At 40.5% G+C, this 13,496-nt stretch overlaps 1 protein-coding gene across 3 annotated transcripts in view; it reads right to left on the bottom strand.

Annotated features, from left to right (window-relative positions):
- The window catches only part of FER (FER tyrosine kinase), a 223,864-nt gene that overhangs the window by 124,222 nt on the left and 86,146 nt on the right, over window positions 1–13,496 (bottom strand). For 2 of the 3 annotated variants that reach the window (XM_084833846.1, XM_084833845.1), the window contains exons 12-13: window positions 9,833–10,036; window positions 5,156–5,278 (exon numbers count right to left, since the gene is read on the bottom strand). In XM_084833846.1, the coding sequence (XP_084689972.1) occupies window positions 5,156–5,278; window positions 9,833–10,036 (327 nt within the window). The remainder of the gene's footprint in view (window positions 1–5,155; window positions 5,279–9,832; window positions 10,037–13,496) is intronic. The other variant, XM_084833847.1, reaches the window with a different exon arrangement.

Below are 13,496 nucleotides of genomic sequence, written 5' to 3'. Positions count from 1 at the left end.
TGTTATTATGTGAATGATTTTATATTTTATATAATGTATTTTAATGGTTTTTAATTTTTGTGAACTGCCCAGAGAGTTTTGGCTATGGGCCAGTAGAGAAATACAACAAATGAAATGAAGTGTTTGACCTGAAAATTTTGAGAAGAAAAAGTTAAAGCACAGCTGATGATATTTAAATGTTATATAGAAATACTTACTGGAATACTTGCAAAAATGTAAAGACAATAGCATGTACTTCCCTTATATTGTTTAAATTTAAGAAAAAACACACAAAGGTACTGGAAGCTGTTGATGTATTAATAAAGAACTGTGCATGATTTCCTGAAAACCACTCATCTATTTCAGCGGAGTTCAACTCTCTTCCACTGAGGTTGTTAGGGCAACTCCAGTTTCAATGTCATTATTTATTAGTACTTATTACATACTGAGACATATATGGATTTCAACGGCGTGTGTGTGTGTGCACGCGCGTGTGTATATATATCTTGCTAGGGATAATCACATGTAAAATATTAATTACAATTTTGAATTTCTACTTTTTATCAGCTTAGGCTGGTAAAAGAACTACGCCTTTATCTGGACAGTGATAGCCTAGTTACAGTTATCTATGCCCTGATAACTTCTCGTCTGGGTTACTGCAATGCGATATACGTGGGGCTGCCTTTGAAAATGGTCCAGAAACTTCAGCTAGTCCAAAACAGGGCAGCAACATTGTTAACAGGGACTGGCCAATGAGATCACATTACGCCAGTACTTTTCCAGCTGCACTGGCTGCCAGTCCATTTCTGGGCCCAATTCAAAGTGCTGGTATTAACATCCAAAGAACTAAACGGCTTGGGGCCAGGTTATCTGAAGGTTCGCCTCCCCCTATATATGCCTTCCCAGTGTCAGGAGCGCTCTGGCAGCTTCTCCCAGTAGATTCCAATAGCCAACTCAAGACACAGACGAAAGGATTTCTTTTCAAAGCTTTAATCTTTTTACAACTTAATGACTCTTTCAGATGCTAATCACCAGCGACTAAAGCAAGGAACAGCAGGGTAGCCTAAGTTTCAAGTGGTCAGTTGATCCCCGTTTGAAAGAGAGTCACTGGAAGATCCAGAACTTATGGGCTAGGGAGAGATCCTCCCTCTTTCCCTTGGGTCCATGGGAGGCAGCCATTGCTTGCGCGCCAAACGGGCGCTATACCTCCTTTCCGCGCCCTCCATCGCTCGTCACTCTTTGTGTCTGCATCGAGTGTCTAAGAAGCCCCCCTCCCGCATTCCCTTACTACCCGGGTTGCTCTCTATCTCTGGAATCCTGGCAGGAGGAATCTCTGCCAGGTGCTGAGCCTGTGAAGGATGAGCTGGCCCCTCTCCCACAGATAGCTGTTCCTCCTCAGAATCCGAACTGCTCTGAGGCTGCCTGGGCTCAGTTTCCACCCTGACACTCAGACCCTAAGATCATCCTCAGCGGTCCTTCTCCATGAGCCCCTGCCAAAGGAAGTGAGATGGGGGGCTACCAGGAAGAGAGCCTTTTCTGCTGTGGCACCCTGGCTGTGGAATGAGCTCCCTAAAGAGGTTTGTCTGGCACCTACATTCTATTCCTTCCAGAGCCAGGTGAAGACCTTTTTATTCTCCCAGGCATTTTAGCTTCCTAGTCTTTTGGCTTTGGTGTTTTAAATCTGTATTTTAAATCTCTGCATTGCTGCTAGGTTTTATTGTGGTTGTAATATGGTTGCAATGTGTTTATATTTTATATTGTTTTATTCTGTGCTTTTTTGGTTTTAATTTTTGTGTACCGCCCAGAGAGCTTCAGCTATTGGGCGGTATAGAAATGAAATAAATAAAAATTAAAAAATTAAAAATTGAAACTGCCAAATTGCCTAATATTCTATTTGTATTTGTTACTAATTTTCAAGTTTGGAAAATGTTCTGCTTATTTAGCCATTGTCACTCTTCGACCTGGTTCTCATGGCACTACAGTCCATCGTGTGTTAATTTACCCATGGGGGCTGTTGCGTCATGCCATGAGCCCAGCTTGCCATGAGCTATCATGTTGTGCAAACCCAGGCAGCGGGGATTGTTTGATGGTTAGACAACCCTCAAATAACCCTAAAACATGCCATGGGTTATTTGAGAGTTGTCTAACCCCCAAACAACCCTGCTTCCTGGGTTCACATGACATGACAACCTATGGCAAACTGGGTGCCCATGGGTGCCCTTCAAAAATGGCACCCATCACAATGAGACAGCCCCGTGAGTAAATTAATCCATGGTGGGCTGTCGTATCTTGAGAACCGGTCCATTGTCACCTAACTTCCCAACTTGACTCTTCCATGGCTCGCCCCATCCCACTTCCACTACATTCTGGCAGCTGCTAGAAGTCAACCCTCCTTCACTCAGAGCAGCTTCTCATTGCTACAATTCTAGTCTACAAAATACATGCATATTACCATTAGAAGAGCATACATACATGTAAAACACTGCTGTTCGCAAAGCAATAACCAAACCCTTCACAACTGAGGAAGTGTATTGTACATACCTTGCAAATCTCTATCAGAGTACAAAATGTAAACATATGAAGCTGTTCTCCGAAGTGATATAATAAAATGTATTCTTATCTGTTTGTTAAATTTATCTCCCACCTTCCCATCAAATGGTGTTCAAAGTGGCTAGCAGCAGTAAAATATCAAACGACAAACTTATCAATAACATCGGTATCCATGATTAAAGCCAAACAAATGTTTAACAAATTGCAGCATATTTTCAATGGCCATACCATCTCAGCTTATAAGGTTAAAGGCCTCTCTGAATAAAAATGTCTTCACCTGTTGGCAGAAGGTCATCAAAGAAGGAATTAGATGGGCCTCCATTGGCAAAGCTGGGCCAGATCCTGGGAGAAGCCTCCCTTGTGTTCCATCCTCTCTTGTGTTTCTACCAAACAAGCTTCAAACACTAACAGGACAGAAAGAAAGTGCTCTCCCAAAGATATAAAATCCACACAAGATCAAACAGTAGAATACAGACTTTCAAAGAACCGCATCCCAAGTCATGTAGGGCTTTGTAAGTCATAACCAGCACGTTTGGATTGGGCCCAGAAGCAGACCTATTGTCAGTGAAGCTGCTGAAACATTAGAAACAGGCCTGGTCAACAATCTTCAGCATTCTGAACCAGCTGAAGTTTCTGATCACTCTTCAAAAACAGCCCTGCATAGTGTGTGTTACTGTTAGTCTTATCAAGATGTAGCTAAGTAATATGTCACAGTGCCAAATGTGATGTCTCCAGGAAAGGCATTCCTTAGCTGGCATATTAGCCTTAGCTATGCAACATTGCTCCAGGCCACCACCAAAACCTAAGCATGCAGGTTCAGGGCTGAATCCAGGAGAACACCCAAACTTTGAATCTAAATCTTCAAGGAGAGTTCGTTATCCAGGACAGATTGAAGCCCTGTTCCTGATCTGTTGCTCTACTGACCAGGACTACTTCTACTTTGTATAGACTAAGCTTCAGACAAGACAGAAGAGTTCCTGGCACAGTTGTACGATGAGAGTGCACAATAAGAAGAGCCCAAGGTAAATTACTCTGGGTTGCTTTCCCCCTGACATTGCACACGCTTTTATTTCTCTCTTTTTTTCAGTACCTTTTAGAGGAACATTTGACTATGCAATCTTCAGTTTGTGGGAGATAGCATAAAATGCACCTTCATTTGGGTGAGTTCTGGGGGAATTACGGAATGGAGTGGTATAGGAGCAGACAAGTGGAATTTGATATACTGGAAAACTGGATAAATAACAGAACCAGCAATTAAGGTGCATACATACATAGATATGAGTTAAAGGGTAAGAACATAAGAAGAGCTCTGCTGGATCAGACAAGAGGCGAATCTTGTCCAGTATTCTGTTCCCACTGCAGGTAACTTGTTGTCCATGGAAGCCTACAATCAGGATGTGAGTGCAACAGCTGTTTCCTAGTTGTGTTCCCTAATAACTCGTGTTTAGAGGCATACTGCCTCTGATACTGGAGGTAATATAGTAATATATAGTCATCATGATTAGTAACCATTGATAGCATTATCCTCCATGAATTTATTAATCCCCTCTTAAAGCCACCCAAGCTGCCAGCAATCATTACATCTTGTAGTAATGAATTCCACAGATTAACAATGTATTATCTAAAGAAGAACTTCTTTTTGTCCATCCTGAATCTCCGATCATTCAGATTCACTGGGTGATCCCAGGTTCTAGTAATATGAGAGTGGGAGAAAACAATCTACTTTCTCCACACCGTGCATAATTTAATACACCTCCTATAATGTCCCCTGCTTACTCACCTTATTTCTAAGCTAAAAAACATCCCAAACACCGTAACCTTTCCTCATTGGGGTGTTGCTGCAGCCCCGATCATTTTTCTCGCCCTTGTCTGAATGTTCTCCAGTTTTACAATAACCTTTTTGAGGCATGGTGACTGGGACGAACTGTCACAGTATTCCAAGTGTGGTCACACAATAGAATTGAATAAAGGCATAAAACTTCGACTCCACAATATTTTGAGTAATATCCAAGTACAAATATGCCATTAGTTTTTCATACAGAAAGGTTCATAAAAATGTTCATGTGCAGAAGGGAAGCTCACCTTCTCCCTTTCTGATAGTGCTCTGCCATCTCATGAAAACTTTACTTTTCCATCCATCTTTTGGCTGCCAAACTAAAAGTTCTTTGATTCCCTAGATACACAAGTTTATGTTGGATTTTATCTGCTGTTCTCCTGTCTTTTTAAATTGCCTTTGAGTTTATGATGTCTTTAGAACTGGTTATAAGCTTCCCTATGGTTTGTTGTTGTTTTTAAATGGTAGGACAGGATATAGATACATAGACAATGTATCAATGTATACATAGATAATACCAGTATTAGGTAGAGGCACTGTCAGAAAACTGAAATGATAATACAGCTTAGAACTACAGTAAGATATGTTCAAATAAATGAACATCAGTTTTAAAATGTTAGAGCATTACAGGACTGAATGCATAGCAATCTGTCAAACCAATGAGGACAGAATGTCACCTTCCACAAAACACTGAAACTTTCTGCTGAGAATTGCAAGAACCTTATTACATGAATGTCAAGAAACAATACAGAAAGAATTCCACATCACATTATAACTATTTAATATCCATACCTTAACGACAGGATTCAGCAGAACAACTCCTGATTTCTTTGTAATCACGTGTTTTGTTGTATAATGATGTTCTATGAGCTGAGGAATAGTTGCAAATCCAGTTCCTTCAAATCGATATTGATTCTATAAAGTGGAAAAAGTGAAGAGGAAACACAAAAGTTAAACTAAGCAACTGTTACCATGGATAAGGAAAGGTCTGACTTCCATCATTTTTCTTCGACAGAGAGTAGGATCAACTTTATGAATTCATATACTTTTGATCTGTGAATTATAAAAGAACATTGTAGAAAGGGAATAAACTAAAATTCAGTTATTTGGGTGACAAAACAAGTAATATATAATGTAAAGTGATTTTCACTGAATTAACAACTGTACAACTGCATTTCTGCTCTATTTTAAGACAAACTGCTACAGAACTGAAAATTTTAATGTGAAAAGATGTTTTCTGGTACATGTAGCAGTTGATAATCAAGACTGCACTGTAAATCAATAAAGGCTTTAAAACACGAGCCAAGGTTTACATTGGCTTGGCTTGAATGTACATATCCTGGCTTGCTGAACCATAGTTTAACAGCTGGGAATGAGCATGAGGGTCGCATGTTCCCTCCTCCTCCTCCCTCCATCCCTCCACATCCCCCCTTCATCAGTGCACAAGATTTTAGTTAGCTTAGGGTGCAATCCTATGCATGCTTAGACAGAAAAAAGTCCTACAACTCCCAGCATTGTCCTACTGGAAATTGTAGGACTTTTTTCTGTCTAAACATGAATAAGATTGTGCCTTTAAACTGCAGTTCCCTGTTACGTCTAAAACAGGGAAACTGTGGTTTAATGTCAATTTACTGACCATGATCTTAAGCCAAATTCAGAACAGAAAGCAAACCAGAAAATGTATGTCTGAACTGAGCCAGTGTGAAAATAATTTCATAGAAGCATTGCCATGACAAAAATGGCTAGAAACAATGTAACTTCTTTAGATACCTAATTTTTGAGTAAATTGAGGTATAGAAATATCACACCTTATGAACTGAAGACAAAGTCACTGTTAAAAGATTTTCAGTAATTATAAGAAGTTACATTTGGAGGCACTTAACATATACCCCAAACACTTCCAAATGTAACAAGGAACAAAGCTTCCCAACTGATTTTGGTCCTAAGCCTTGAAATGGAGGCGGGGGTGGGAAAACCTCTATCTATCTATCTATCTATCTATCTATCTATCTATCTATTTCATTTCTATACCACCCAATAGCTGAAGCTCTCTGAGCGGTTCACACTACAGCTTCCCCCCTCCCCCTCGGGCATATTTTCTAATTATTTGTTCTTTTAAACCAAATTTCTCCTTTGAAAAGTATCTGGAATATATATATCTTCTAATATTGTGCTATTCCAACAGGATATTAGTGGACAGCGTCCATATGTGGAGTTTAGTAAACTGGGGATATAATCAGAGAGGACAGTTTTGCCTTTAATCTTTTCATCACCTGGAGCAGCTGGGTAAAAAGGACTAGTGAGATGTTTAATAGTTCAGCCATTCTTGGAAACACACAGTGCTGAGTCACGGGGAACTGGGAGATCAAAGTAAATATAAAGGCTTCTCTTGCCACCAAAATCTGAATTAAAACTTGGGAGGATGTGTCTCATGGTTGTCTCTGAATGTAATATAAATTATGAAAAGAAAATGGAGAGAAGGCCTCAAACAGGGAAGCTATGTCATTATATGTACACAATGCACTTTTATCTGTGGTTCCCACCAAGAAGTATTACCTTTGACTATGGTTGAAATGGTACACAATACTAACATTTCTGAACTGTGCTCAGCCAATTTTTTTCACTGATGAAGTCTCTGAGACTATTGCTGAGCATAGTAAAAAGAAAGAAAGAAAGAAAGAAAGGAAGGAAGGAAGGAAGGAAGAAGGAAAGAGGCATCACTCCTTCCCTCTGTGGCATGCAGACATCCCTAAGGTAATCCAATTGTACAAAAATCATTACACTGTAGAGCTCCAGCCAGGGAACTGGATTGCAGTGTTTTCCAGGCATAATCTCAAGCCACAGGGAGATGAAAATTAGCGATTTTTCATTAGTGATATATTGCCACTTGCTTTTAGTGATACATCATCAGAACTACATAGCTGGAAGTACCTGGGAGTGAACATCTAATCCTACTCTACCAAGATTCATCTCAACCCTCCCCACCAAAAATCCCTCAGAAAACCTCCATACAATTTTTCAACTGTCCAATTATTCTTCCAAACAGGGAATGTTTTGACATTACACCCTTGTAATATTGCTTTATGTGGGGCATGATCAGTGGAGAAGGTAGGAGATCCATATTGGGGTCTTTCACACCTTTTAAGAAGTTGAATAGCATTTGATTCAGACTGGGACTGTGGCACTGGGGGTAGGGAAAGTTAAGCCCTTCCCCGTGCCATTTTCCCAATGAAAATTTGTGCTCCCAAGGGGGAAAAAGAGCTGTGCATACGTGCGTGTGCATGTGTGGTCACTACTGAAAAACAAGTTTGGTCTGTGTGTGTGTTTCCAACAGAAAAATGGCACGTGGAGCGAGGGTTTAAATCCCCCTTCCCCCACCACCATGGACCTGATCTGAATCAGCCACTCCTGCCCCACACAGCTGCCAATAAACATTTTAAAAATAGCAGGAGATCTGATAATGGATCTCCTACTGTCATGTCTAATCTGGCCCTTCGTTTGGAATAAATACCACACCGTGGTTCCTTGCTCACTCTGCCCATAATCAGGCACAGAAAAGAGTTAAAAATGCCACCCTTCTACCACTCAGATTTTGAGTAGAATATGCTGTATTTTGAATGTATGTCCTTAGGTTCATCAGAACTATTACCATAGTCCACATCAATATCTTCAAAGGTAAAAAGCCTAGTTCTATGCTACAGATAATAATATGCTACAGATCTTTAAGCCTTTACCAGCTCTCCTATCCTCCAGTTTGACTTCATCAATTTTAAAAGATGGTGTCAAAAAAATGAACATAATACATCTGAAGCTTATCTAAGAACCCTTAGAGCAGTACTATTAATTCCCACATCTTGCACACACATTTTGTTTTAGCAGAACCTGACAGGGCATTTGCAATTCTTTCTCCAGTACTAACACACCTGTTTACAATTACAGCCCACGTTATCACTAAAAATAATTCCTGCAATCAGCAATGCAGTATACAGCACCGTCATCTCTAACGATTGAGCACACTCCCTCTTGGCTCCTAAAAGGTCCTGAGGGTCGATTCGTTTGATTACTTTACAGGCTGAAAACATTTCAATAATATTTTGAAGTAGTGTAGTGAATTGAAAGTTGGACCCAAGTGGGGATAACTCTGATGCTTACCTCAAGTTGCACAAGCCTCCATGTAAAAAGAAAAGGGACAAGTAAAAGGAGACTAGATCATCACCACAGTACTTTTACTCTGCAGGTAGCCCTACTTTAAATCCTTGCTTCAGCTGTCTGGTTATGTGGCATGTACTGGGAAAAATGGAATGCTAGACCCCTATTTGGGCATTCAGTGACTGATGCAATTAGAGGGAGAGTGAGGCTGTGCTAGCTGGTCCTGCCCCTCCGTTGCATTCCCCTTGCCCCCCTGCACATGCATGCACTAGAGAAGATGAGAATCAGGGAGCCTATTCTACATGTGTAGATTCCCCACATGGTTTAGAACCCTGCACGACCAGGTTTCTATATCGCACAGGGAGCTTATGCATGTAGAGTAGGATCCCTGCCTCACACCTTCTCCTCCAAGCATGGAGAATGGCAGGCCAAGTGGCAGCACCTGGAGGGAATGGGGTGGGATGAATAGGGGAGGGTCAGCAAGCACAGCCCCACTGTCCCCCACAAATGATTCTAAACACATGAATCACTGAACACCCCAATGGGGTTTGCAATGATCTCCGATTTTCTCTTGTCTTGCCCAAGTGAAGAAAACAGCCTTAATAATACCATTTGTCCATCCTTAAAAATGGGAAGTGGAAATGAAAGAGGACAAGGAGATGAAAAACAATTTTGTTATTGGACATCTTTAGGTTATACCCTGAGATAGGCAATAATGGGCGAATGGAACAAGCCCTGTCCCCATATCAGCCTCACATTTTTCCTCAACAGAAGGAGGTGCAAATATTCTAATAATCAGACCCTATTTTGTTTAGAGGAAGCATGACTCTGAACATCAAATGCTGGGAACAAAAACGAGGACAAGGATGTTGCCTGCCAAAGGCAGCCTGACCACTGTTAGAAACTGAATGCTGGACAAGATGGATCTTTGGTCCAACCCAGCAGGACAGTTTTTATGTGCATGTTTTTAGAGAGGAAGGTTTCAGCAGATAATGCTTTCTTAACCACTGGTGCTTCCAGAAGAGGCTTTACTTGTGCAATTGCACTGCTCCATTCACAGGATTTTACACAATGGGGGGCACACGATGATGTCTTCCATCTGTAGCCCTCCCATGCTTCCTCACCACTTCTTCCATCTTTTTCCTTACCCCCCAAAAAATCCACAAAGGAAGAAAGGACAGAATAGCTGCACAATGCTGTTTGATGGTTGGTGTTAGGAGCCCTATATCTGAAAGCCTATTCTACAAACACAGGACTTGTATCTGAAACACATACAGATTTAAAAAGCAAATGCCAAGTTCAGCACAGTCTCAAACATACATCAGCATACTGTATGATGAAGTGTCTCCGCTGTCCATCTGAAAACACAGAAAGGACATATTCACCAGGCTTTCCATGACTCTCTCGCACCAAAAAGTCTCCTTGCTGTTTTAATAGCTCTTGAGCTTCTACTCTTGGGATGGCACCATGATACCAATCTTGCTCTGCCAGGGGTTTTTCGCTGGTTGATATTACATCAAAGAACTTAGGGAAAATATGAAGAAAGGGAAGATTAGTGAATATAGGTCATTGTGTATTAAATTTTATTTTAAAGTGCAATTGAAAAGATTTTAGAACCTCTCTCAAAACTGTTTCATTTATTAATTAATGAACTACAGTAAACATATCTAACTACATATACAATTGAGCAAGTTTCTTTTTCTTACTTTCTGTAAAAGCTACAAGCAGAGCTATCCATTAGAGAAAAATTGAGAGAGAAATGAATGTAACAGAAACCAGTACAGATCATATGAATACTACTTTTAAAAAACAAAACAAGGTTTTACTAAGGCTGTTTAAATGCTCTTAAAGATGAAATATTTCCCTCCTCCCTGATACATTTAACTTTTTTAGGACAAGGCCATTTGTCTATTGGTGCTTAGTATTCATGGACCAAGGCTGAGCAGTTAATTCGCCACATCCAAATACTCAAGGTTAGCTCATGTCATCAACATCCTAGAAAATTCTAAAATAATGATTACAAGAGTGTAATAAATGCCTCATATTTCCCTAAATTATCTGGGAACAGAGTATCTGAAGGATCCCTCCTCCCACACAAACTTGCTCACTTATTAAAATTTTCAGACACCATCTCTGGGAGAGCCCACCTTTTGAGGTGAAGTGGGTGGTTACCATGGATAAGGCCTTCTTGTTGTTGGCACCTCATCTGCTGAATATCCTCCCCATATCTGTATGGGTGATCTGAACTATTTTTGTTTGCCCAGGCATTTTACAACTTCAGACTTATTATGAATATGAATAAAGCCATCAAATTTAAACAAAACAATAATAAATGTGAATAGACTGAAACCAGCAGCTCAATTAAAACAGCTGCTGGTTTCAGTCTATTTGTATTTATTTTATTGTTTTGTTTGAATTTGAAGGCTTTATTCGTAACATATTATTTTAATAGTGAGCTGAATATAGACTTAAGTCATACTTAGCATATACCCACTGAAATAAATGGAACATAAAATAGTCATGACTAACTTATATATCATTGCTTTCAATGTATCTATTTTATTTTTTATTTATTTGTTACATTTCTATATTGCCCAATAGCCACTGCTCTCTGGGAAATTCACAACAGTTAAAACCATAAAATACAACATGAAAATGTACAATGTAAAAGTTTAAATGTTTAGAACAATATAAAAAAAAAAAGCTAGCAGCAGTGCAAAGATTTAAAATACAGTAACAGATTTAAAACAACAGAAACTGAAGAACTAAAATGCCTGGGAAAATAAGAAGGCCCTCTTCTTAGTAGCCACCCACCTCACTTCTTTTGGTGGGGGCTCCCAGAGGAGGACTGATGAAGATGACCTTAGGGCAGGTATATATGGGAGATGATCCTTCAGGTAACCTGGCTCGAAGCTGTTTAGGAGTATAATAAGTATGATTCTGAATCCAACTCTGTGGGGGTCTTCAAAAAATTGCGTAGGGGAAAGATGTCACCATGGCCTCTCCCCACCACACCCGCCCACGTGCGTCCACCATTGGCATGGGTTGGCGTGTCATCACTTGCAAGTCATGGGTTGGAGGGTGGGTACAAAGCCAGCCCCACCGTGTCATGCACCAGGTTTGGAAAACACGCCAACCCACGATGCATTGCCGGGAATTGTGCAGATGGCAGGCAAGCGTGCAGCACATGAGGGGGCAGGAGGAGAAGCCATGATGGCTTCTTCCCTATGCAACTGTCTGAATCCATTCTATGTTATAAGTTAAGAGTACACTGAAAAGTATGGCGTGTGTGTGTGAGCAAGCTGTAACACACTCTTCAAGGCAAGGCAAAAAATCATCACCAACTTGTGAGAAGTTTATTCTTATCTGTCAGATCTTTTCAGATATGACATTTATATTCAGATTTTATTCCCTCCACCTGATTAAGACTGCATTAAGAGAGCAGGACCATGCACGCTGTTCCTGCCATCATGTGCCCTGCTGGCACCACCCCCATATTGTCCATATATTAGGGGCTTGTCTGTAAAGGGCAAACCTGATGAACACATATAGGCTCCCCGTGTGACTGGAAACCCTGCCTGATCAGGGTTTTAAACCTGATCCCACATGTATAAAGCAGACTCCTAGATTCAAGGACATAGGGGCGGGGGCCAGTGTGTGCAGCCCCGCCCTCTGTCCTCATGATCATAATCACATACAGGGAATCACACCCAAGTAGGGCTTGATGAAAGTAAAACCCATCCCAAGTCCACCACATAAGAACATCTTAGCACTTCAGCTCCATTTCCCCCCAAGTGTAAGGGGGTCCATTTTATTGAAATGAACTATAGTCCCGAAGTTCACTAAACTGAGGATCATAGATGTGAATTGTAAGAATCCTTCAGGCTACTCATTCTCCTTCAGAACATCGGAAGCTACCTTACACTGAGTCAGACCATGGGTCCATCTAGCTCAGTATTGTCAACACTGACTGGAAGCAACTCTCCAGGGTTTCAGGCAGGAATCTTTCTGAGCCCTACCTGGAGATGGCATAGATTGATCTTGGGGGACCTTCTGTATGCAAAGCATCTGCTCTACCACTAAGCTATGGCCTTTTCACCTAAAAAAGAAATAGAGCATAGGACGTGCCTTATCAGCTTCCTGATCAGACTATTTGTCCATCCAGACCAGTACAGCTCACCAAGATGTCAGGCAGAGGTCCTTCTCATCACCTGCTACCTGAGCTTTTCAGGGAAAGATGCCAGGGTTTGAACTTGGGCCCCCTTTGGCACTAAAAGTTTGTGCTCTGACACTTCTCCCATAAGACATGTCATAACTGAACATTACACATGTTAAACAATCACACGACATTTGTTTATAGATATTCAGCGTTTGGCTGTATATCATAAGTTTTTAATCTGGTCCTGGATTGTCTTTGGTTGATTGTTTAAAAATCATTTTTAGATATATATTGTCTCTCTGTGTGTGCTACCTGTTTATATGTTTTTAGGTCAACCGTTTTCAATTTTTAATGGTTTTTAATTTTTGTGAACCGCCCAGAGAGCTTCGGATATGGGGCAGTATAAAAATATAATAAATGAAATGAAATGAATAGCCTGCTTTTGGTGGGCTAAATCTTTCTCAGAAAGACAGCAAAATATTAAAAGCTGCCTTGAAATTGTTTCTCCCCCTGCTTCTCATTCATCCTAGAAGGTAAGGGGCAAAGATACAAGATCAAATTAGGTTCTCTCAGACAAATTACTACCTTATAGCTTTCTAACCAGTTGACAAACCAAGCCAAAATGCAGTGAATTGGCTTCTTCCTGCTGCTGCTAACTCAGGTGTCTCAGCCTATTTGGTTTGCTCATGTCCAAAAGAAGTTTCGTCTGAGGGTTTGTTTTCTGCAGTTTATTTATTCTAACATAAAACAATTTTACCTAAAAGAAAACTGTGCTTAGCTTTATCCACTGAACAAAGTTATTTGAGTAGTTTCATAGACATCCCA

The sequence above is a fragment of the Heloderma suspectum genome, chromosome 2, assembly GCF_057233095.1.
Source record: "Heloderma suspectum isolate Gila_16-S chromosome 2, 16-S_ref, whole genome shotgun sequence".
NCBI lineage: Eukaryota > Metazoa > Chordata > Lepidosauria > Squamata > Helodermatidae > Heloderma > Heloderma suspectum.
Note: the sequence above shows the minus strand (reverse complement) of the source record. Positions and strands in the feature narration are given on the sequence as shown.